Source organism: Poecilia reticulata, chromosome 16, assembly GCF_904066995.2.
Source record: "Poecilia reticulata chromosome 16, P_reticulata-male-v2, whole genome shotgun sequence".
NCBI classification, from domain to species: Eukaryota; Metazoa; Chordata; class Actinopteri; order Cyprinodontiformes; family Poeciliidae; genus Poecilia; species Poecilia reticulata.
In genome coordinates, this window is record NC_088845.1 from 20,749,078 (window position 1) to 20,776,355 (window position 27,278).

Genomic DNA, 27,278 nt, shown 5'->3' on the forward strand with positions numbered 1-27,278 from the left:
ACCTTTACGTCTCAATCCTCTGCGCTCAAGAGTCTTGGACATATACTGAGAGATTATAACATACTGACAGATTATAACAGAGGCAGGGATCTTTTCTGGCAGGACAGTCCACATTTCATGTTCCCTCAATTGCTCCTCCTGAGTTGTGTGAGGAAGAACGTCCTCAGGTGCAATTGTTCAACGTCTGTTCCCATTTCTCCACATGCCTATCCGCTAGAGTGACTGCCGTCCCGTCTTGTGTCTCTGCCGCAGTAGCAGCAGACAACAGTAAACACATATATATGAGTACGTGTGTGCCAGACTTTCACATAGGAGCCCGCTCCGGACCATCCCTCTGTTGGCTCCAGCAGCATCGAGATGGATGCAAACTATCACACGACTGGGCAGGTGGCAGCTGGATCAGGAAGCTGGTCCGCAGCAGGCCAAATGACCACATGCATGTCAGAGCTGCCCGTATATGAGCAGACAGTGAGGTGGGCGGTGACGACTGGCCGGGCAAGCAGCCCGCAGAGGACGGCGGGGCGGAGCAGTAGCCACATCTGTGTTGTTGAATTTAACTTTTTGCTTTTTTTTTTATTTTATTTTTGTCCGGGTTTTTATCGCTGTGGCTGTTTGGCATTGTTGTCTTCCAGAGTGGCATTGTTGTTCAAATTTCCCCCAGGTCAGTTAATTGAGTGCACAAAGCCATCTGGATTACCAGCTTGTCTATGTTTTTCCAGAGCGGAAGCAGGCCCCCTCACTTACATTTCTCCTACTTTGTGTTTTCCCTTGAACCTTAGCAATGCATTCGATATCAGTCACCTGTTCACACCGCGCATTGAACGCAACATGAGACGCTGTGCACTTTTACTTTAGTGCGCGTGGTTGTGTTGACACTTGGCATTGCTGCGAACACGATAGCTCATGTATGCGTCTGATTTCACTTCCAAATGATGTTGTACTCTGGCTGTCCAAACGTTGTTGCTGCTGTCAGTGTGCTTTTGTGTGAAAGTGGCTCTGAAGATTCATTATGCTTCATTGCATTACTGTTTGGCGAGTATTTATTTTGCAGTGCTCACTTATTGCCATTAGGATCTTTGCCAAGCAGTGAATTTGACATCATTTAAAGACGTCCTACCCGAGCACCTGTTTGAAGCTGGTTTTAATGCAATCTTGTCCTGCAAAATCACTTGCACAGCTAATTTATAACCCAATCCTTGCAAAGATGCTTGCAAAGCTGTTTCTTTTTGTAAATAGTTTTCCGCGCTCCCCCTCTGTGCAGATATCTTAAAGTGTCAGGCATACAAGAGAATGACGCTCCTAATCTGCAAAGCTATTAATTAGTCACCAGACTCTTTAAGCAGTATTTATCTTACAACAAAGTGACAATTTTATGCAGCAATTTTTTTTTATTAGCTATGTAGCTGAAATTCAGTAATTAAAACTCAGGGCTAATATCTGCCTCCTGGTAATTTGACAGATTCATACCTTAATGTTGTTCCGCCTGATATTGCTCAGTCTTGAGTTAAACAGGTGTTTTACAACGTGCGCTTCTTGGTTTTTCTCACTTATTTATCTTGCGATTAAGCATCAGTTGTACTTGCTGCTGTTGATGACTTTGACTAGGCGTCAGGCTCCGACGGCCTGTGATATTCAGTTGTAGTTCTGCATGGGACTGGTTCCAAATACGGATAAATGCGAAACATGGCATTTCACAAAATTGAATCAAAAATTTTATCAAATATAAACTGAACATGAAGATAAATTAACTCATCAGACAGTCAGATAACGTTAAAATATACGATTTTCCATGTAGAAAAACACAAAGACTATTTATTTGGCTCAGAATATTGTAATTGGAAGATGTTTTTCAACATAAATGCATGAAAACTAAACCTCAAGAGGAGAGATGTATAGAAAAAATTGTAAAAAGTATATTTGGGGAGAATGTTATATTAACAGACCTTTTTGATTGCAACATGTGGATACCACAAAAAAGAAAAAAATCCGATCTGTTTAGGCTTTGATCCAAGCTTTGGGAGCCTGGCACTGGAACAACATTGGAAAACAAAATTACAAAATTAGTGCTTGGCTGTGTGGCTTGTCTTGTTAAATAACAGGAAGCGTGTTGGTACCTTATTGTTTGTCTGTGCCTGCAGTGATATTTTTAAGAACTAGCTCACAAAAAAGTGACATCTCTCAGATGAGCAAACTCATTACCCTGAAGTTGAACTCTTGCTTCAGGAAAACATTAAGAGGTCTCTCCATCTCTGTCAATAAGTTATGGCCTTGAGAGTTCTGGGCCGCAAGTTTGTTTCACTTAAAATTACTGAAAGGTGTGTTTTGCCGAGAACTGAGCACCACTGACGCTGAATTTACTTCACCGCTTCTTATTCTTTTGTGGAGAAGCTGTCATTACTTAGACTTTTCTTGCATTCATAAAGATCCCTAGGTAGTAAAAATACTCTTCGTGTTTTTTTTTTTTTTTAGGAAACACATGGTTCTTTTCACATTTCCAGCATATTAGAATTATATGCTGTGAAAAGGATGAAATTACTTACCCCGCCATTCCCCTGCCTTGATCAAAGACGAGAAGAAGTAGGAAGTGCACTTTATGCTAAGTGTGCAAGAAACAAGTGAAAAGAAATTCGTATGAAAGTGAAATACAGTTGCTGCCTCCCTTTTTATGCGACTCTGCTGCATGTGGGTTTTAGTGGAATTGAAAGGCTGCAGGTTGTGCAGACAGCGATTGGCTGCCTTTATGTGAGTGGAATTGACAGGCAGCAGAGCGGTGAAGCTGCCACAGGGTATGTGCTTTAGCGGAGTTGATAGATGACGTCCCCCCCCCTTCCTCTGGTGATTTGTGACACAACAGGCAGTTTGGAGAGGACTCAGTCAAAGCGACTTAACTCAGCTGGTCAGGGGGCTCGCATGCTGCAGCTGTCAGTTAGCTGAACAGTTTATGTTTGTGTGGGATGTTGTTTGTGGAACCAAAATTATGGCGGATGTTGAATGTTGTACTTGTGACCTTTGAGAGAACTCTTGGTTGTCTTTTGCTTTCAGAGCGCTCCCTCCTGCTGGCAGTTTAGTAGAAAGCACACAAGACTGACCCCTTCCTGAACCAGGAAGTAGCGCTGACCACCTGTAGCTGCTCAGCCATGGAGAAAATTTGCTGGAGTTCATTTTATAGAAAGTAACTTTTTGGCACACATTTTCAACATCACATACGTTAGTTAATAACTCACACTTGCGAGAAGCAAGTAAATGTTCTGTATTTTGTTAAGAATAGAAATGGCAACAATGTGAATTAAAGTATTAAGTGGGATTATGCGAAATTAAGATTAAGTCTCCAAGTATTAGTTTCTAAATTGTAAGCATAAGTTATTTGTCAAAGGATTTACATCATATTGATTTACCCCTGCCTTTTCTCTGTGCTAAAACACCCAGAAAAGAAATTATTATACATATTAGCATTTTAGGATCTGGTGGAAAGTTATAGCCTATTTGTTTAACTTAACTAATTTGCAATATTAAAGAGGCAGTGCACATTTTTCCAAAGGTGTGTCCAGCTTCTGGATAATAGTCAACGGCATGGAAAAGATTTGTTCGTCTTTAATTATACGTATTCCAATTTTTTATATCACATTTGAAGTGTTGGCTTATTTTGACTTGTCCAAAAACAATAGGAACAAACGTACAATTTAACAAAGAAGCAAAACTTGGATTAGTCAAACCTGGGCTAACTAATCCTGGTTTCTGGTTCACTGATTACTGACAGGTTTTTGACTTCTGTAACCTTTATTCCAGTTGCAAAAATAAAATAATTATTTATTTGTTTCTTCCCCCAACATATTTCTTTTCTTGTAAACCTATTATCATGTATCATTTTGTCTTTTGTGCTGCATGTGTCTTCGTCCTTACAAATATGTTTAAACAGACTTATGTTCTCCCTGCGTCTTACAGTCCTTTAATATGTTGAGGACATTTTATATGACGTCTAACATACTGAGATTCTCAGTCATCCATCACAATCACAACCCAGCCTGCTTTGGTAGAAGGTAGCTGGGCTTCTCTTTCTTTCTTGAGGATGTCTGACCTCTCAGGCAAAATTTGTCGTCAGTTTTGAACAAAGTCAGAAGTAACAGGCTCATATGTTGTGGCCAGAATAACCGCACTATTACGGCCCTTAAAGTCACTAACAGAGCAATTTCAAAAAAAGATTAGAACTGAAGAAGACTTGTGCGCGATATAACTTCAAAAATCAAGAGTTTATGGCCCATTGCCTTCTGCTTAAGCACCCAGGAAACTCCCACAATCACCGCTTTTGTTATAAGAAACGGCTTAAATATCTTTGTCTCTAAAATCCAAAGGTGCTTTTATGAAACTGGGACTGAAATCGGAACAAATCCCAGACTGAGCTACCAGATGCTAGAAAATGTTCATTGCAATTAAACTGATTTATTTTATGCGCCTTTCAGGCGTTGCTATGCTGTCTCGTGTGAGATGCATCCAGTATCTCACCTTGTGTAGGGATGCAGCGAGCTGCACAGCTGAGATGAATGTTAAACAGTCATCAGAAGAACTGGCACAACAGTCTAGCCTGCGAGAAGACATTAACTCAAAATAGACCATTTTGGAAATAAGCATGATAATTAAAGGCTCTTATAATCAGTGCGAGATGAATTTTCCCATACCCCCCACGTGAAAAACCACAGGAACTTGGAAGAGGAATAATTGATGTTTCCTTGTTTTTATGTGTGCAGAAACAGGAGGAAACGGGCTCAGGCTGCTCCGGTCTTGGTGTCCTTGTTTTTTTTTTCTGTTGCCCCCAGAATAGCATTGAGAGGACTGATATGGGATGAATAATGATTTTAGCTTTATTCCACTGACACCTGTGACACTTTTATCATCAGCCCAGCATCAGGAATGAAATATTGTAGCAGTACTTTAAAAGAGAGGGCAGAATTAATTTTAAGATGAATTACAGCCGCCTGGTATCTTAGAAATGAGCATGAATACAGCTGTAAGAGGCTATTGTGTCATTGTTCATCCTCGGAAAATGGAAATGGGGGAATGTTCTTGACTTGTGTGACTTAACATTGTTTGATGCCGGACCAAGTATAGGAATCATCACAGGAAAGTTGGAGAAGAGCAGGGAGGAGTGCAGGACACCCTAATTTGATCTCATCTTGAACCTTGCTTCATTAAAACAATCATACGAAAACGACTGTGAAACCAACACTTATATTAAAATCATTCTGCTACTTTGATCCTCTGCCGTAAAAGAATTAGTTAGGTAACTTCAAAAGACAGTAGAATTTAATTTTTGTTTCAATATTCACTGTGAAAGTCTTTACCGCTTTAGGAACCTAGTCAAAATGGTAATTCTTAAAAACAACTGGCAGCAGGAATCCACACTGGGACCTCACTGGTGGCATGCACTGCACTTATGTAAAACCATATACTTGATGCAACGGCAAAATCCTGTTTACCTGAGGAAAGATGTGAGTATTAAATGATCCACATTTAATGCATATAGAAGCAAATCTTATTGTGGTATTTATGCGGCACATGTAGCCTCTATGAAAGGTATGGAAGCCGCTTATGCAGACTTGAGTGTTTGTGTTGTTGCTGAAAAAAGCTCCACCAACAATACATGTCCGTCTAAAGGTTAAGGTTTTTAGTCTTTGATATGAAGATTAAATAAGTAATATAGCCCTTCGCCCCCAATCCTCCTCCAGAACAGTTGTTTTCCTTTGATGTAGGCTATTTACACAGAGATAATAACCGAATGGGTGCATGTGTTTCAATTACAAAGTGCAACACATGCAGTTTGTAATTGTTGTTCTTCTGGTGTGACAGAATAACATGAACTGAGAGTGAACTGTCCACTTGTTCACTATGCAGCTCAAAATAGATAAATCTGTCTTTTTCCAGTTATTAAAAGTTTTTACTGTAACATTTCATCTACTTTATTGGGAACAAAAAAAATCATATGGTACAGTGACAGGAGTTTTAGAGATGGTAATTATCAAATTAAAGATTGAGTCGACTTAGCACGCTTAGTTGGCTCAGGTCTTTTGGAACAGAGCGACAAGGCGTTAATATTACTTTATATGAAAAAAAATCCTTAGAATTCAGTCCCATCTTGGTCATTTTCATAAAGTCTGTTCTTCCCTTCATCTTTCATCAGAAGCTGTCCCGCAGCACATCGTTACGCAGTCCACCCCGAGCAGCTCTGCCGTACTTGCTCTCCAACCCATTTCTTTCTTGGGTTGGCTTCGTGTCCCACCCTCTGTGTCTGACCGGCCCCATCCAGCCACCAGGGCTGAGTTATTAATGCCTGGGGAGGCAGGGGGATGATTTCATTGCGTATTCAGGTGTGGGGATGGATGGCTTTCAGAGGCAGCTGGGGGAGTGCTTAGGAGGAGAGTCTCTGTAGAGAATAAATATACCTGTCTCCTGCTGATGCATAGGGCCACACTCGCAGCAATGCAAATCAACCACTCTATCTGCTTCCACCCATTCCCACCTGGATCCCCCACCAGCCACGCACTTACTCACTCTCACCGGATTTAGATGAGAGTTTCTGTGTGGAGTGGAGGAGCTCTCAGCTTCCCAGCATGGTTTGATACTCCTGTGTTGTTGCAGATTCAACAAGCATCCGTGAGCTGTTGAATCCCATTACCCAGACGACTCGACAACTTCTGCCGTTCAATTACCAATCCTTACTTCGTAAAAGCAGAAGTTAAAACCGAGATGAAATCAAAGCGTGCGATTTCTTTGAGCGTGCCCTTACTATTTTTGTTACAAACAGGAGAGTCACTGCAGCTTATGAAGTGTTTTCAGTCGGCTTTCATCTGGGAGCAAAGGCTAGAGGACTGTAGGGCTGCACAAGTGCACAGCTGTACGCACTCATCTCTAATTTTTCTTGGTTAATATTTTTTCATTAGTTACAGCTCTAAATTCCTCCCACAATTAATGTCTGTATCAGAGGACAGTGATATAAAAAAATAAGAAAGCTATATCATCAGTGGTCTTGCCTCGATTGTATTGTTTCTGTTTTAGATGCCTTTGTTTTGCTCTCGCTCTCCATGAACTTTGTGTAAAAGTAGGACTGAGTGAGGATAAACTACTCATGGTGTTGCTAGGATCCAAGCTATGCTCACCACTTCCTGCTGCTAATATCCAATATGTTTGCTGATCTCAAGGGTTTAAAATGCAGCCCACAAACCACTGGATGACATCACGGTGGCTTCCTCTGACTTCTTGGTCATGCACCCTGTTGTGGCTCTTCTTCTTCTTTTTTTTTTTTTTTTTGGTGACCAAATCAGAAATCAATTTACTTGCAGCTCCCACTTGCCCTCTTTTTTTTCTAACATGGAACTTTAACTGGAAAACTTTCCCGCTAATTCTTTAACAAGTCTCCTAAAACAATAATGCATGTTACGTCAAATGCAAGTTGCAGAGTTCGTGTTGTTTAGTTTGAGTGGAGAAGTGTCAGTAATAACAGTACTTATATAAAAAAAACTTGTTTAAAGCAGCCAAAATTGAAAAGTAACTGCAAAATAAAGTAGGAAGAAAATGTTTGAACCATGACAAAGTCTTGGTGGGGAGTTAAGAACATTTGGAGAATTTAGGTGCAGGTAAAAAAGGTGACTGGGAGCTACAGTATGTGACTCCGTGGGTTTATGTTCAAAAACAGTTTAACTGGTCCATTTGGACCAGATAGCATCATTTTGCTAGCAGTGGTGTTTATTTAAAGGTACCTTTAAATAAACTTGTCATATTTTTTAATATTCTCACTGAGTGATTTGCAGCCTGGTTAAAGTGAAAAGCTCATCATGACATCACCTGTACTTCATATGTCTTTGTGGTTGCAGTTATTGTTTCACCCCGATTTCACATGCATATCTTGTCGTCAATAATAAAAAAAGCAAACAATTTAATAATTTTTATTACATTTGTGAAGTAATCAAGATATCCATCTTTGTTTAGTATTTCATTAACTGCAATAATTGACATTGACATTATTTTAACCCTGCTTATGTTATAAACTGCAAACTCCCAAAGTCTATAATAGTGTATCATCATTCTTTTTCTTCTTAATTCCTGTCTAGCATTTTCATTTTATTTCAGGGAAATGAAAAAATAGACTTGCACAGTCATCTTTTCCACATTTTGTATCATTGCAGCTACACATTTTAATGTATTCTGTGTTTTTATGTGATGAGCCAACGCAAAATTGTGGCTAATTGCGATCTAAAGAAAAATCAGCCATGCTTTTCAAAAAGTCTTTCCAAATAAAGATCAACTTTGCACATCAGAGAGCTAAATTTTGTGTGCGAACAGCATTTTTAACATTTTGCAAGAGATTCTATATTGCGTTTAGGTTTAAGCTGTGACTTTCTAACATAGTATTTTATTATAGCAAGTTCAGTATGGAATACTTTTTTGATTTTCAGATTTTTTATGTTTCCTTTTCGCAGATGGGCATCCGCTCCTTGTGATCCTGCAAGGATAAGCGGGCATAAGCCAAAGGATGGACATGCGCTTCCTTTTCCTTCTTTCTCAAAATATGCCCTAAATTGTGTCGGTCTATTAATAAAAATCCCATTAAAGTGTTGTGAAGTGAATAAACACTTCACTTACGTTGTTATTCTAAAAAAAAAAAAAAGAAAAAAAAGAGCTGTGGTGAAAGGCCTGGGACTCTACTAAACCCCTCTACTAGAGCTAATTTACCTCAAGCTTACATACAGATCTTTACTACCTATGTGAGTGTCTGGTACTCAAACAAGTGCTGCTAATCTATAATCTGAACAAATACAGCCCTGTTGTGGACTCTCCAGTTTTATTCAGCTCACACTCTGTACTGAATCTTTTAGAAGCCACTGAAAGGATTAACTGCTGCGTTTCAGATCAAAGGATTATCTTTGGTTTCCAAAAGAAATCATGTCATTCTTTTTCTTTGGAATATTGTTTTTTTTTCCCTTAAAGGAAGTGGGTGTTTTAGGATTACAATTTCATGGCTGTGGTCTCAGGATATGAATACCTGGCTGCTAATGCGGGATAGAGAGACTGTGTTTGGCCGATTGATTGTTTTGAGTGAAGTTTAGTTTAAGTTGCGGCACCTTAAATGATCTTGACATCCTCGCGAATATCGACAGTCTTGTCTCAACGTTTTTATTTGCATGACTGAGATTAAATAGCGTAGGAATGCAAGGGATAAGAGGGCTAAGATGCCAAGCCTAATATGAAGAGCCATATGTGACACAGACGACTGATACGAGCGCAGAAAGACTCACAGCCGTGATTAACTGCGCGCATAAAACCAGGCAACCTATTTTTTTATGTATCGCCACGAATGTAGCGGCAAATTGAAGTGTCTGGTAAACAGCCTTCCACCTTCTTTTATGTCCTCACGAAACGCAAGAGGAGTTATTGCAGCGGTACGTGGCTCATCTCTTCCACGGCGTAAATCTGAGGATATTCTGGCCGGCCGGAGAGTCAGGAGTGTTAAACTGCTGAGTTATTTATGGGGATCGAGCGTAGATTCACAGTAGGCATTAAGATTACTGTAAAACAAAGTTACGAAATGCTGAAAGTCGTTGAAACCTTTAGGAATACTCCCCTGGGTACCATCATCATCATCATCATCATCATCATCATCATCATCATCATCATCATAAGCTCTACATCTTCTTGCAGCGTGTTTAAAGATTCATTTTTAGTGTCTTTGCCAATTCTCAGTTCATAAATACCAATGCCTCCTAGATCATATGAGTAATTCTTCTTTTCAGGTCCTAAGAAATATCTAGAAATCATTATTTCTTAGAAAGCCTTGCAGATCATAAGAGCAATATTTTATTTATTTCATTTTCTTTTTTGTGCAACTATTTCAACGCTGAAACCAAAGCAAAATGAAACGACCTGTATAAAATAAATAAAAAAACTAAGCAGTACAAAAATAAAATTGGGGCTTGCACTTTATTTTAGTTGATCAACCTAAATCCTTTCTGTGAATTGTTTGTCCTTGAACAGTTTGAAATTCAGTGTCAAAGTTTATTGTTTTGAAAGCAATTGAATTGCCTAGAGTAAATTTTCTGGAGAATGGTGACGTTTTATGGTTGAGGTTAAAACATTTGTCCAAAAATATTAACACTCCTTAAACATTTCCAAATGTTCTCAGTTTCCATTCATAAAAGCCATTGTCGGCTACCTGGGAGTTTTGTGTCCAAAGACACAAAGTAGGACATCGTTGTTGTGAAAGAAAAATGGCACATGATTGTTCATCATTTTCTACAAACAAAAAAATTGAAATCTACTACTACAGCTTCAAGGCTTTTTAGGGTTTAGAGTTTCTTCCAGCTTGTCACATCTATAGATTGAAATATTTGTTCATTCTTCTTTGGAAAGTAGCTCCTATTGGATGAAAAATGCTGTTTTCAAATATTACCATTGTTCTAACTTTGACTTGTGTAGGTCTGGACTTTGACTGGGCCATCCTAACACATGTATATCATTTAATCTAAACTATTGGTGTCCAGCTGCACTGCTGAAGGACAGGTGTCCTCCTTGCTTTAAATGTGTGCGTCCTCAAGCACAGCTGATTCGGACGGCTGAATTATTCCCTTGGCATGTCATTATGTTGTGAGAATGAATCATTCATCTGCACCAGGTGAGCTAATTAGGGGAAGATGAGAGCATGCAGAACATTGGCCCTTTAGGAGTGACATGGATGCTACTGATCTGAAACGTTTTATTGCACCGCTGGGCGTTTATACAGCATGTTTGTGATTGCGAAGGTGAACCTCCATCTAATCTCGCTTTGTGGCTTCTGACAGATTTTCTACCTGGATTGCCATCCTTTGTCACCTTCCCTTCAACTCCCACCAGGATTCTTGTCCCTCGCTAAAAATGGATTCCCACAGCATGATGCGGTCACCACCATGCTTGAAAGTGTGGATGGCACAAACATGGACCAGCATTGTGTTTAGCATGCAAGCTACAAAAATGTTTTATTCTATAGTCTTCCACATGTTTGCTGTGACCCAGAATCATCTGCACACATTACGTCCTACAGTTTTCTTCACAAAGCCTTTCTTCTTCGATTATATCTGGATTTGTGGAGTTCAGGACTGATAAATTTCCTGCCAATAAATTATTGCACTTTTGTTGATGTTCACTGTTACTATGAGTCTGTTGCTTCTCTGATTAATGCTGTCTTTGGCTGGCCTGTATGCTCAGGTGGGCATCCATGTCGATGTGACATATGCTTTGCTTTTTCAGATCAAAAGATTGGGATATATTTTTATAATTTAACTTGCTTTAAACTTCTCCACAACTTTATTTCTCGTCGGGCTTCTAAGGTCGTCGGTCTTCAGCTGGATTCATACCGAGGCTAAACAAGACACAGGCACATGTTGTCAAGAATGCATCGAAGTCTGTTTTGGGATGTAAATGTTTTGGGTAGAGTGCAAATACATGCCACCCTTTCAACACACAGCTTTATGTTGATTTATCAAATAAAATTCCAGTGTGATATATTTAAGTTTGTGGTTGTACGCTGAGAAAATGTGAAAATGCTTGGTTGTTATGAATGCTTCTGCAAAGCGGCGTAGATATGTGCCTTAACCTCAATTACAAAACCTCGGCAGCATCTAAGTTTGGTACACACAGTAAATTATGCTGTAATTATTCAGCTAAAAAATGACCACTGACACCCCACACACCCCCTGGTCCTCCACAGGGAGCAGCGTAGGGGAGTGTGTTTGTGATGATAGATGAGCTGGATCTCCCCATCGTGCTCTGAGGAGTTGACATTTCCAGGCAGCTCGCATCCCGGATTCCTTCTTCTTTCACGATGAGACTTTTGCAGGGAGGAGTATGCAGGCTTCATTTACCGAACCAGCAGGGAATAATATAGTGCCAGCATTTGGATGTGTCAGGTCCCATATCTCTGGCTGTTCTATTAGAAATAGACCCCGGTGTGGCGACAATTAACCTCTGGCCTCGGCAGCAGATCTGTGCAGTTACAGCCCAGTGCGGGGAAATAAATCAAACCTAGCGAGAGAAAAGTAGACTCTGTCCTCTCATGGTCGGCTTCTACTATCATCCACTGGGCTGATCTTACACGGTGTGCTCTGCAGTTATCATATCCATATCATCACTTCAGGGAAACAGAACGTTACAGATTCTCTCTAGGACAGGGTCTCATCCTTTTTTTTTCCAGATCAGCTCTGGACCAATTGCAAAACAAATTTCTGGATTAATCAGTAGGTGGTTTTCCAATAAGATAATGCAAGAATAGTTCATACCCAGGTGGGCCATTTGCAGTTCTAGATCTTGTTTTTACTTTCTGTAACGATTTGGGTCGTTTTGTGCCTCTATTGGCTGGTTGTGTGTTGATAAAAGGAGGTAAAGCACATTCTCAGGTGGCACCAATGCTTTAACATTTAATCACCTTCAATGGATTACTTTAAAGTGGGGAAGCACTCCTGAGAATATTGTGGCTGACTTCCTATCTTCAATTTTTTAAAGGTTCTGACCCTCTACTGCCCGGTACCGATTTATTCTTAAGTACAATAATAAAACAGATATGAGAACAGTGTATATTTTTCTAGCCTTTTTGCTGTGACCGGGCATTATTTATTTAAATTAGAAGCGGAGGCAACTTCACCCTGCACATTTAAGAGAGCCGCTACTATTTTTATATATAGATCAAATTATTGCTGTTTGCATTTTAAACAAGCAGTTTCTGTGTTTCTATTTGCCTAAAACGGTGTAGTCTTATATTAACTCTGAGATTTCCAAAAGATTGCCATCATTTCCAAACCCAACATGTTCTTGAACAGATGGAGACTGAAAGATCAAAAGAGCTGAAACAGAGAAGCGTTGCTGTAATGCACTTAGACTTACTGTTATCTTATTAAAGTTTTGCTCTCTCTCTCCCTTTCTTACAGCCTGAGTGAACTACAGACAGGCCATAAAACATAAAATTAAATTCTCCTTTAAATAGCTTCTTACTCCCAAAGAGCACCATTGTATGAATGGTGCTCTGGGCAAGACAATCATTTCTGCATTTCAGCACCTCACCCACTATGCATAAAACCAGAACCATTAATAGCTACAAACTCAGACAGATCGGTTGACAAAAGGTCTTGTGCTTTATAAAACAAACACTAAAGTGACACCATCTTCAAAAATATTGCCAATCTGTAAAAAGAACACACGTTATATTATTCTACTGTACATGTACATGTTGCACACTATTATTTATTTTATAGATATTATAATTGACTGTAGTATAAATTGATATATTACAGTCAATATGTATGAAGTGTTCATACAAACACTTCATACAAAAGTGTTTGTATGAAGTTTGTGTAACTTCATACAAAGACTTTTTTTGCAGTTGTACTGAAAACTAGATGCAAGATGCTGATGTCTAAAAAAAAAAAAAAAGTAAGTCTAAATCACATTTTGCCCCTGATTGCCATCAACTGGGAAAATCAGGCTGTTACAAACTCTGGCTTTAAGCCAACAACTTTTCATAAACAACAGATTTAGAGCTACATATTATTATCATGAACAACAAACAATAACGCAGAGCAATCATAAAAGTGTGGCAGATACGGTGCAGCTGAAGCCAAAGAGGAAAAATCCTATGAACTTTTTTCTGTTGCTGCATGCTAAACCACACCATGACTGATCTACTGGACTAGTCTTTCTTGTAATTGAAGGAAAATTAAAGTATAGTTACAAGCCAGCTGACTGACAGTGCGCAGTAAAAGCTTGCAGAGATGCAGTGCTAAGTCATTGGGCTCCATGAAGCTTGAGAAAATATCCAGTCACCCTGGAGGGTTCTGCATTTTTTCAGCTAGCTGGCCAATAAATGTGCTGCTACAGTTTGATATTTTATGAAGTAAATGAAATGCTGGTCAAATGTTTTGATGTGTCAGAGAAGGTTAGTTATTGTTTATGTAAGGCCTTTCTGCTTATAAACATTTCTAAGAGAATAAATACATAAATGATCCTGGCTAAAAGCTGCTCTATTAGAATTTTTTTTTTATTAAAAAGGTTTAGTCTATTGATTGTAAAGGTTTGCTTTTATGTGCTGTCATTTGATTTAATTCAGTTCTTATTTAAACCCTTTAAAGTAGTAGTTCATTCATTTTAATTGCTCTGTAAATACCTTTACAATGTCAAAAAACATAAATTACATTTTTATTACATGTTTTCATTTTCACCCAAAATAAGAAAGCTAAGATATTGAGTTCCCTAAAGCTTGATATTGTAAAACAGACAACTTTATGGAAGAAAAGCAGCTGAAGTCTATGTCTACGATGCAAGTTTAATACTCAGTCTCAGAAAAGGAAGTCAGTAAAAAACACACACACAGAAAGAGGTAAAGGACATGGAAAAAAGACGCGCACAGTCCAGATAAATCCCAAAGCACACAATGAGTTGCTTACAAAAGTGTGGGAACAAGCACAAGGGAGTCAACAAGGAATAATAAAAAAGAAAGCAGCTAGAAAGTTTGAATGAGTGCAGAGTACAAAGACTATCCGAGAAGCAGCCAGAGAAACCCTGGGGGCCTACATACACTGAGTAATGACCCGATCGAACACAGGTGTGGCATAAACCTGCAGGGAAATACAAGTACACAGAAAGAGCTAAAGATGCAGCTGGAAATACAACAGAAATTAAACAAAAACAACCATAATATCAATCTGTTCATTTTTTACTATTAACAGTTAATATACATGTGAATAATTGAAATTTCATAAGTACTCAACACATTAAGGACCTTCTTGAAATATCTTCGAAACAAAACCATCAATAGTAACTATTTTTACAGCAGCCTGAATAAACTGTGCATGACTTTAATGACTGGAAATCCACATGAGTAGTTAAAATGATATTTTCGATCCTCGCCACAGTGAGTCCAGTTCTGCTTTTCTCTGCGGACCGTCACATTGGAAGCATTTGGTTAATGGCAGATTAGAGAAACGACTGAGCAGTGGACCACTGGGGTCACCTTCAGGACCTGCTACTGATTATTCCTATCATTAGCATGCCACGTCTCATGCTGTCCCACTCTAATTATTACTGACACAGGCTTCGGGGTCATATGACAGAGCCATTCCAAACTGCCCACTGCAACACCGTAACTCTCACACCAACAGGAATGGCGAAACGTGGCAACAGATGTATGGAACAACGACCAAAACCCATCAGTTCTGCTCCCAGGACCCATTAATGTTATCGCCGTTTAATATCATTAAGACAAAATGAGGCTTTTTGATTCAATAGATGGCAGACTGAGAAATATTATGATAATAACAATATTCCCAAAGGACCTGCTCACTCTGAGTGGTACTTTTATCTTCATATCCCTTCACATGCAGGAGCATTGCTATCTGTCATGTTTAGTTTTAGTGGTTCAAGGCAGAAATAATCAAAGTGTGTCGCTTAATATCTGTGAAGGAAACTTGGTTCTTGCCACTTCTTTACAGGGGACCTGTTATGCAAAATAGTCTTTTTGTACGTTTCTGTACTTTCATTCGTGTCTTTACTGCTTCTAGAAACAGTCCAAAGGCAAACCCCCCCCCCAAAAATTCAAAAAATTCAAAAACTGTCACTTACTTCAAAATTAAGTGACAGTCGGAGGGCACTGCCCCTCTCCTAGCAACCAAAGCAGAGCTCGAACACATTTGGTCAGCTAGCTTTACCACTGTACAATGGCTGCATGTCCATGTGCATTCGCTCAGTCATGGTGGCCAGATCAGCTTGGCTTCATTTTGCTTTTTAATTACAATGTTGCAGCCACATTGCCAAAGAAAACTGTAGTTGGTACAAATCACTTTACGAAGGACTCTTGAAAACTACATGGCAGAATTTACCAACAGAGCTAGCTTGACGCTCGGGAAGAGCGAGGCAGATTTCCCGCCAAATAGTCAGGATGAAAAAAAAGAAAGAAAAAAAAAAGACAGTTGACTGGTTGACTTGCTGTTTAAAAAAAAAAAAATGACTGTGGCAGGGTTGACTTGTTGTTCAGAAACCGCTGTTGCATCCTGCAGGCTCCGCTTCTTCTGCTTCTCGATTTGACTCATCGATTTGACGCTGTACTGTTGTATCCGTTTGCAGCCATTTTCACATGTATAAAGCATAAACACTGATTCGGGGTGCCAGCAGCAGCTTATTTGCTTAATAGTGATGTAACTCATGATGTAGCTCATGAAAAATTAAGAAAAAAAAAAAAACTTGACTTTTTAAAGTGTTAAAGCCCGATGTAGCATTTACTAATTTACTCATTTGCTCATTTGCAAACAGATTAATATCAGTTAACTTTCTGTAAAAGATTATGGTCCATTTCCTGAGCTTTACCATTCAAAGCAATATCCATCACTGCTTGGGGTCACCCAAATTTGGGTCGACCATCTGAGTCAGGTCGAAACACCGGGAAATGAAATACAAAATCACTTGTTTACCAAGACTTTTACTAACTTCAGCAGATCAGCTCCGTTTTTTTTTAGATCTTGATATTTCACTGACCCAAATATGTTCAAAGCAAGCACATTTTTCCATCAGTGCACTTTTTGAAAAACTTTCATAAAACCCTGGCAGTGGAGAACCATACTTCTTTTGCCTGCTATGATTTTACAGTCAAGCTACTTTTGTGTAAGAAGGATAGTGAGTTATTCTAAGTTCACTGAAAATTCGAGACATTCGATTTTTTTTTTTTAGATTGCATTGAGGTTTAAAGTTGAATATTTGGCCTCCGTGTGAAATCCCAATCTAAACCCAGTCATTTTTTATTGCTGTTGATGCTTTTTTTTCCCCTACTGAATGTGTGGGCAGTGAGGTTGGCAGGTCCAGATGGTGTAATAGGTATATATTTCAGGGTTACTATGTTGAAACATCACACCACAGCTCTTGTTGCTCTTCTTTTTATACCAGAATTGAACTACAACAAAGCTTTGTCATATGAACAGCTAACTGTGGTCACTCTTGTCTACTTAAGTTTGACATTTTAGTGCTGGGAGCTGTATTTTAAATGTGGTGAGTACCCATTCTAGCCTTTTAGCTAATTCTGTTTTTTTTTATTTTTTTTATTCATTTCCTTTCCTTTAGCTGCTGGCTGCACGTTTGAAGAGGACTCGGATCCTAATCTATGTGACTTCACCCAAGGGGAGGACGATGACTTTGACTGGATGCTGTTTCGGACATACAGCTCGCCTTCGGCCAGCAGCGACCTCCTGAGGGGTAAGTCCTCCTCTTTTCTGCTTTGGCTATTTTAGTCAACTTTTCTGATACAAATCACAAAGCTTGTTGTTCTCAGAAACTACTGGTGGAAATTGTGCAGCTCAGTTGGCCAAACACAAGGACATTTAGTAAGCAGCAAGTAAAGTTGATCACTGCATAAACCACAGTGGCAGGTTTCCAATTTGCACAGGAGTAAAATTTCTACTTCTCACCTGTCGGGGGCTGTAGTGCTCCCAAGGTGCCAGTTTACTGCTTCTGATTTTCAAGTCAGTAGATGAGCAAACAGTAAAGTGGTGTTGCATTTCTGGTCTACAGCAATTGCCAGAAACTCCAGAACCATTTCGTAAGTGCCGAAGGATTAACCTAAAGTTAAACTGTGTCAGTTGTTTGTTTGTTTTTTTTAATGAGAGTGCAAAAAAAACTGACAAAGTTGGGTTATGTGAGTGGCTACATCTTGGTGTGAGAAGTTAGTCCGTGTTTTGTTTGGTTCTCAATCTCGGCAGCACATAGGACTCTGTGCATGATTCCTATAATTAGTCCTACAATTGTAATGATGTGAAAATTAATAGATGCAATTTCACAGTTGAAAAAGTAAAATTAAATTACATATGGACAGAGGATGTTTACTGAGATATTTCTATTCAGAAATTATCACACAGCAAGTTTTCAAAGATAAATTTAGCGTGAATAAAATCATGAAAACTGTGAACAGTGTGTTTTCAGATTACTTCAGAAATCGTTGTTTAGAATAAAAGAATAGACATGATATAAACAAGTGCATTCAGTTTTGTATGTAGTAACAACATTGATTTAGATTGGATTTTACTGCAGCACAGTTTCAATAATCATGCGTCAAGTTAAACGTTACAAAAACCTGCCAGTTTGGTTCTGTTCCTAGTAAATGCTTTGATTGGCTGTAATGATGTAAATCTGTAGCATATCTATGTTGGATACTTGACAAGCATGTCAAGATGTTTGAGTTACAGAAGCAATCTTAAAAACCTTTGGACTAATGATGGTTTATGTATCATTTTATGCTTAAATGTATTATGAATTTTATGATTTTCTCTCACATGTAAATTTCTTTGTACCTCCTACTCACATGCAGCCACTCAGGATAATATATAATTAGACCATTAAGATCTTGGCAAGAAGGATGATCAGATTACAGGATTTTTATGATCTTAAGAAACTAAATGTGATGAACTTTAAAAATTCTTGAACTTATTTAGGCTTAAGTGCTCCCTATGTGTTTGCTGACCTGTTGGGTTCACTTTGAGCAACAGGTTCAGTCATTCATTCAGCTTCCAGCGTGGTAAACCCTCTCTAGGATGAGTCTTCTCTGTATAAGTGGTAAACATGGGTAATTCCTTATAGGCAGAACTAAAATTAATTTTTGACTGCTAACACTTTGGATTAAAAGTGAAAAAAAATTCTTGAGCAAGATCTACTATATATAGTCATGAAGGATCGCTACCTTTCATAATTTAATAATAATATACTTTATTATTGGCTATATTAGTTGGGTGGGTTGGATCTTGATTGATGAGATGTTTTATATTTACATTTTAAATCTCTTTAAATTCTTTATGTTTTTATGTGTCTAAAAGACCATCTATGTCACCATGTAGGTGGTAAAAGTTGACGTGTATTTGTAAGTACCTGTCCCCACACAACATAAAGCAATGAGTAAAACTTAAATATTTTTCCTTGGGAGACATTTAAAATACATTTTTGTACACTAACACAATACAATATTTTGTTTTTGGGTAAAAAGCTTACTTTTCTTACATTGTTTTTAAAGTGTTCTTTTTCTAAAATTTACCAAACTGTACATTTTCTGAATGTTTGGTGCAGTTCTTAGTTTCCACTCTCCGAAACGGCAAACTTGATTTCGTGTTGCACAAGTGGCTATTTCCAAGTGTTAGAAAAGTTTGACTCTGTGCAACTCCTCTTACGTTCATGTCTGATGTCTTTAATTCATCAAGCTTAATGAAGCCCTCACCCTGTTTTTGTCTGCATTCTGCTAACCCCAAGGATAATTTTATGTTAAGCAGCCTCACAAGACTAATGAAAGCCAGCCCTTTCCTGCCATCATCCTCTCTACTGGTGACTGCCAGAGGGATACGACATGCATAGTTTATAAGGCGCTCCTCCATCTCCGCATTAACAAATACCTACAGGGGTTTGGCAAAGGGAGGACTGCTGTTTCAGGTTCGCAGCAAAAAGAAAAAAGAAAAAATGAAATCATTGGCTGTAACGGGCTATCTGCTGTTAAAGCGCCTTTTACCGAAAAATTTGCAATATGATTTAGAAATAAACATGCCTCTGGTGTAGCTAATCAATCAGTCTATCATATGGTAATGAGGATTCAATAATCCCTTGACAAAAGCATGTATTGAAGTGTTTATTGTACAAGTGTAGCAGAGAGGGAACAATCGTGTTCACTATGAATATTACAAGCTCTTCGGAGGCGATGGACATGATTTGATGGCCAAGGAGACAGTTAATATGGCAGATATGAAGATAGATAAGCTGAGTGGAACAGATACAATCTAAACAGAGTTAAATGAATGCCCCAGGGGGAGCATTCTGTCTGTTTCAGAACCATCAGCTCAAGTAGCCTTTTAAAAAATGGTCAAAAACATTCTCGAGGGGGAAATCAGGCCTGTTTCAAAGTCGGCTTTTTGATTTACAGCTTGAAATTTCTCAGGTTTTTTTTTTTGTGTGTGTGTCTGCAGGTGGTTATCCAAATACAATCCTGAGCTCGATAAATCCCGCATTTAATTCAGAGCCACACCTCACTCACCTCAACATCATCAGCATTCATGTGAGAATCCGCCTGCAGCCGCTAGCCTATTCACAGCAGGCAATGAGATAATTAATACTTTCCCCTTTGGGTTTAATTAAAACTCGCTGCCGTGGCATATACAACAATCCAGGGCCTTCATCGAAGCAGACTGGCGCAGGTGGAGCGAGGTAGGTACTGTAATCTGTGAATGACGACGAGCCGAACATCAATCAGTTCGGAGTTCTGGGAGACTCGTTTGATTTGATGTGTGGCCTGCTTATCCTTCAGGAACGCTTTAGGAGAACCACTCCTGTTATTCATCTTCTAGTGGCTGTATGTACTACATGTCCAAGCTGACATTTTCGGCGTTAATCATGCGTGATAACGTTGCTGCAGGTATGGGAGCACAAACTTCTTGCCTCCCCGTCCTTCTCCCTTTTTTTTTTTTTTTTTTTGACCCAATCCCTCTGTGTGCGGACTGCTAATGATGTATACATCAAGCAGCTGAGCCGGAGAGGGGCGGGGGAGAACACAGGTTTTATGAGATAAGGCTATTTACACTGGACCAGCATTAACTTTGTGGGGCTGAGAAATTGGTGTCGAGGGAAGATTAGTAAACACAGCTGAGATAGCAGCAGCTTGTAGGTCCCCGGAGAAATTAGAGACGACTGCTCCCATGAAAGAGAAAATAGTCCTGGAAAAAAAAAGAAAGATCTCCATAAAAACAGCACATTTCATCACAGCTCGCCTCATTTGGACTCGGATTGAAGATGTTTGAGTGATATTGATAATCATTTGTCCTCCTGCTGTTTTAACAAACGAGTCAGGCGTGCAGGATGACGACCTTTGAGAGAAGAAGTGTTTGCATGTTGAGTGAAGCCGCTTTTACAGCAGTCAGAGCTGTTGGCGCTGAAAGTTATGAATGCACTGCGGTATCCGTTATGCTTTAGTACGAAAGGTTTGCCTTTAGGGAAAAATCTATTCATCATGCTTAAAGGGAGAACTGTGATGTATCTTACTTTGTCAGGTGTTAAATTTTAAATGTTAGGCACCCAGATTCTCCTCCTCTCTTAACACATTGAACAACTCATGCAAAATCCACCATCTGTACAAAGACTCCATGTACGAAGGTGTGATCAGAGAATTAATTTGGAAGTTAATTAGTTCTTATTTGTGTGGCGAGGTTTTTAAAGACCATTAAGCCAAGTTAGATTTCAGACTGACCCTTTTTAACCCATAGTTGTTTATGTATTGGGAAAATAGAAACAATAGGCTGATTAGCGAACAAACAGACCAGAAAATCATAATTTTATCAGATGTTTCTTATTATTCATTTAAAGTAGTAGCAGGGAATCCATTATACAACTGTCTGAAGGACAAATTGATGTAAAACAAGCATGAATCTTAAACTGTCTTTAGCATATATTTTTTAGAAATTGTCATGGTGACAAGGCTGACTTTTCTGAAACAACAGTTTCTATGTGTATTCCAGAGAGACTGCAAATTCTTACCTTAAGAATGAGGTTTTCTTATGAATGCCAAGCTTTAGCAATCAGAGATTTGAAAAGCTTTTGAATAAAACAAAACAAGTTTGTCAAACTGTGTTCACCTTATCTACTGAAAGTCTTGCTCTTTCTCACTCTCACCCAGACAAACAGCAGACAAGCCTAGGCATTCTATAGAAAATACAGTTTTCTATTTAATCGCCTCTAAACATCTTATTGCTTCCCTGACTTTTTGTAAGCACCTCTCTGATACTAAAAAAAGCTACCGTTGAGTCTTCTTCTCTATGAAACAGAATTAGAAAATCTATTGGAGGCCATAACAATCATTCACCCTGGGGGCAGCGGAGACGGGGGAGCCGAAATCAAAACAAAATACATGTGTATGTTTGCTCAACTTAATGGGCTGAACCAAAAATAAGGAAACTCATTAGGGCTCTTAACATCACGCCATCATATTAATCTAAAAGGTACATCTTTAGTTGAAGACCAAAAGTAGGTTAAGAAAACCACAGTGGAATAATAAGTTGCTGCATTTTCCTCGGGTTGGATTTTACCACCAGTGGTTGTGGAAAGTTCACATTCATCAATAAACACTGCAGAGCTGTTCCAATATATGGGCGATACTTTCTCATTCTATCCAAACAATGCTGCCCTATATGTTCTACGTATTAATAATATCTTTACTAAGGCTGATTTATTGTTTGCGTTTTTAAAAAACATATTTTTTAACTAAGTCTCCACCGAGCTCAGGTTTGTCTTTTCTGGTATTTAAATAACAACAAGGATACTCAATCTGTGATTCATTACCATCTAGGGGGAAGGGCAGAAGTAACATATATTGAGTTTATCCCTTCAGAAATAATGGACTCTGACTTCTCCAGCAGCATTTGAACTAGAACCCTTCGATGGCTGCAGCGACCTTCGGGTGCAGTGGGAAACGCTGCTGCTGTCAAGCTGCAGTTATATGAACAAATGGTTTACGCTTCTATTTCAGCTCACAGTGACCTATTCCAGGAGAGGTTGGAGACATGACTGAACATTACTCATAGACTGGACCTATGAGCCAAATGCATCGTAGGTGTTGGCATGTGGACTGAGATCTGGGTGGAATGCTGCTTTTTCTATGTATAAAAAAAGAGAAAAGTCTGAAACCTTTTTAGAGATTGTCTCTCGACACACACCTACCGTTTTCCCGTCTGAGTCTGAGGTTTAGAGCTACTGTCCTGTTGCTAATACTCGTAACCATATACTGTGCCGTCACATAAGTGGATTTATGAAAGATTACGTGACTCATCAATTCACACACGAACAAATTAAAATGAATGAAGCATTATTATTTTTCTTTGTCTATTACAAGCCGAAGCCAATAAATAATTTAGAGGCACTTCATTTAATAAACTTTAAATGAAGTTTGTTCAGCAGCGGTTTGCCATCAAATGGTTTTCTATCAAAACTGGCTGTGCAGATTACAAGTAATTACCCCAAGAAATCTGTCCAAGAGAGTTTCCTATAAATTCATTTTGCATTAAAACATTTTGAAGGCCTGATGGTGGGGTACATGAACACAAATAGGTTTAAAACTACCTTCCCATCCTCCCTGTTTGACACATATACTTGCCTCTGGTGTCATTTAAATTGTGCATTTTGAAATCACTGGGCTTCATTTTCCAGCCGATTTCTACAGACGTTTCTGAAAACAGAGCACTGACATGTGCTAAAGCCCATTCTCCGACTACATGTAGCATTACAACCCTTCAAAAAAAGTTTCTTTAATTTGAATTTTCTTTATGTTTCCTGTATCTGACCAAACATTCAGGAGAGCCCTTTGCTTACGTCGGATTACACTCCACCTCAGAGCAAAAATGGGTTAATGCACTCAGCAGATTAACCCTGTGCCTTATAAGTATTAGCCATGAGCACAGTAGCTTTAGCTGCGAATGCTCTAGACTCTCTCAATAGGCTGCATTTCAAAGAAGTTAAGACCCACATGAATCATAGCTTTATTATTCAGTGTCCCGGGGTCAGACCCTGGTCATTTGGTCACATGCCACTGCAGTAAGCTCTCTTTAATAACTTTTACCGAGTTAACTCACATAAACACACACAATCTCTTTGGTGTTCAACCCTCTCTGTGAAATAGGAGCTGGACCGTCTCTTTCTGGTCCATGGCATCCTTCACCTCTCACACGTGGTCGGTGTCATCCGTTCGGCGCAAGCAGCTACACTTTACTGTGCATGTCGTTGACATTGACCTGAGATTTATTTGTGTCTTGAAGACAAGAGCCAGAGAAGGAAAGCAACCTGGGAGAGAGGTTGTTATCAGAGCAGTTGCAGCCATGCAATACTTAATTATTCTGCCCTCCTTCACCTGCCCCTTGAGGTAGTTTGAATTCACCGTATATGCTGTAGATGCCTTGTATAGGACATTATTAAAAAAGAAAACATTTTATTCCCCTCAAACCCGCTCATGTTCAAAAAACTTGTACTGCAGGCATGTATGCGATTAGATTAGAATAGCAAACACAGCTCCAGGCAGAGTTACTGAAAATGTTTTGGTGTAAAGTGTTGGTGCATTTAATCTTTCCTAAGTTCCACCATTGTTTAGTAATTGAGTTTGACTCTTTTTTTATGAGTCATTTCCAAGTCTATACGTTCACAGATGAAAATGAATTTGCATCATTTAACTTTTTTTTTTTTTTTTTTGCAAATTCATTTTCTGATTAGTTCTGACCAGCTTTTCTGCTAAAATGAAGAATTTACACAGGATGATGTTTCACAATGCACAAGGTGTAGATGATGTACAATATATATATATTATAACAAACTTAATATTTTCCACATAAGCCAAAAAGGTTGTGACTTTTTCATAAAGACCATATTTGTGGTGTGGCTGGTAGTGCTATTGCAAATAATTTCTGACACTTCAGCTGTGAAACTCTGCAACTCCTCCAGAGTTACTGAAGGTACTGTTTTAAAAAAATCTCTACAACTTCATCCCTGCTCTATCTTCTGGGTCCATTGCATTATGTTTGCTCACTAATGATCTGTCTCATCCACCTTTCAGAACAGCTGGATTTATACTGATGTTAAATTACATACATGTGTAATATCTGCACTAAATGTGAAAGTAACTGGTTGCTTTGGATTTTAATTTGCGTGTTACAGAGCGCTGAATTCACATGCACACCACACTTTTTAAATAATTTCTTGAAGAAGTTAAAAACAGTGTATTGTTTTTTCTTGTACTTCACTATTATGCACTAGATTGTTGTTTTATGACATAAAATCCCAATAAAACACCGTGCATTGAGGCCTGTGACAGACTGAAAGAGTTTAAGGGGGTTTGTGTGCGTTTGTAAGACAGAGCAGAGCTGTAGTTAAAGGTACATGCAAGTCTATCTTCTTCCTTAGGACCAAAGAGGAGGAGCAGCTGTCAGGAACTGCTTATCAAATACTCTGGGAAATCACATCATCAGCAAGCAGCAGTCTTGTCTGTTTGCTGGAAATCAGGTGTGTGTTTATGCAGGATCCATTGAATAAATCATTCAGAAATGATCTTACAGATGCTGCTGCTGCTGCTGCTTGTTCGTTTCAGTTTGTAAGAGCTTTCCGAGGCAATTTTGACTCCATCACTCTTAAGTGACACAGATTATTCACAAGTAGAAAGCGTTCGAGACGAGTTCATTCGACGCAGCCGGGCGCCTCGACAGCGGAACGGTCCTTATATAATCCTTATGATAAAAAAAAAATATCCTGGGAAGCATAAAGTGGTTGGCATTCCAGTGTGCATTACAGCAGCGTTCAGCCTTCAAAGCGAACAAAGTAAGAAAAGTAAAAGCTGATATTGATCTGCAGCCGCCTTCTTTTTATGGGGGTAATTAGACACAGGTCTGTACCCAAATTGAACAAGTTAGCTACAAGTTTAAGGTCAGCATATGGAGGGGAAAAAAACTGGAACGTTGTGGAATGTGTCCTGCTTTTCCCTGTTTTGGAGCAACAAGTTCTTTCTCATGACATGTAGAATATAAAAACAAAAGAAAGTACAGCCTACATGTCTTTTTTTAATTATTCGCATTGATAGATAGGAACCCTTACAGAAGTATTACTTGATGTATATTTGACGTTGCACATGATTATTTGAACTTAATCACTAGAATCAAATGTGATCTCATCAATCGCTGCGTACTTGATTCCTTATATGAACATCGACACGCTACATGTAAGTAAGTTCCCCTATAATCATGTAGCTGACAGCATCACATTAAAGCAACGCAGCCCGTTGTTAGCAGATTCCACCGAGAACCATTTTCCTTCAATCCCGGAGGTTTAATAACCATTCTGACCGCTTTCCATGCATGAGAAGTGGTCAGGAGGAGGGGGACAGTTCTTACTCCCTTTTTTGTATCTTACAGAGTTCTTTTGATTTCAAGTATAAATCCTAACGTTTACCACCAATTTGTGGCAGATATTTCTTCAGCGGTCAGGTCTTTTTTCTGTTTAAATACTCTGGCGTTCTGGAAATTACGGCAGCTTGTAAGCCATTGACATATTGTCGCCGCTTTGCAAGTGCAGACTTGCATCCAAATCAGACCCTTAATTCTGGCTGCTTAGCTGTTAAATGGAGGAGAAACACCAGCGCTGTATTAATCTTTTAATGTGTGCGTGGGAGTTAAAGTTCTGTATTTATACAATGCAAATAAACAAATCCTGACCTTTCATTGTGAGTGGGTGACTGAGACAAACTGTCAAGTATTTTGTAGGAAATGTAAAACATGTGCAATGTAAAGGTGGACTATTTATAGTCATTATTGTGCAGACTTTTCCTCCCTTATTCACGTTTTTACAGATATGCTTTTTCAGATGGTGTTCTGTTTAGCGACGTCGGCTGTAAACACGTTTAGTCCAAATACAAGCAGTCAAAGAGTTTGTAAACTTGCACGACAAATGAGAGACAAACTTAGAAACAGCTGTTTTCTTCTGCAACTCGGCAACGTAAGCTGAAGTAAATGAGCATTTCATCCCTTAGACTTTTCTGTATGCAAATGGCGCATTTTAAATCTAATGATAACCAACAAGTAATTATTAACAATGACTTAACACATTAAACAAACTAATGGCTGCTTATAACACATAAAAGCCTATGTTTATGTGCCTTTAAGGGAATGGCTAGCATTGATGAAAACTAATGCAGGATCGCTTTGTCTGATGTATTGAGTCCAAAATATTATTTCGGATTGCTGAGACATTGCGTTCACTAAATATGGATTTAACCAAATAAAAAAAAATATATATAAAAATAGTAGATTAAGATTTCACTTCCAATTTCATTTTCTTTCCATAATCTTGAATCGGACATCTGGTAGTTATATTTTTGCTCTTTCCAGCCGTTCTCATTAGGCCTGAGAGATGGTTGTGCATGAAAATCCCAGTAGATCAGCTGTTTCTGAAAACTCACGGCAGCCTCATAATGAACCAACAGCAATGTTCAAAGTCACTTAAAATTTTTTTTTTTTTTTTGCTTTTCGTCTTGCGCTCTTCCGGACATATTTCTGTGCAGTCAGGTGATTTCTGACTCAGAGCTTCAAACATTTCTCCAGCCGATTCCTTTGTTAACGCATCTGCAGTTAGAAAGCAATGAACTGAGAGCAATCAGTTAATTTGTGAAATCGACTGAACGGTGGTGTTTGTTGGGAATAAAAGCCTTCCATAACCTAGAAGGAGCACTACTGGTTCCC

At 38.9% G+C, this 27,278-nt stretch overlaps 1 protein-coding gene across 4 annotated transcripts in view; it reads left to right on the forward strand.

The window, feature by feature from the left end:
• The window catches only part of ptprub (protein tyrosine phosphatase receptor type Ub), a 228,206-nt gene that overhangs the window by 50,037 nt on the left and 150,891 nt on the right, over nucleotides 1-27,278 (forward strand). For all 4 annotated transcript variants that reach the window (XM_008432338.3, XM_008432340.3, XM_008432339.3 and 1 more), the window contains exon 2: nucleotides 17,116-17,247. In XM_008432338.3, the coding sequence (XP_008430560.1) occupies nucleotides 17,116-17,247 (132 nt within the window). The remainder of the gene's footprint in view (nucleotides 1-17,115; nucleotides 17,248-27,278) is intronic.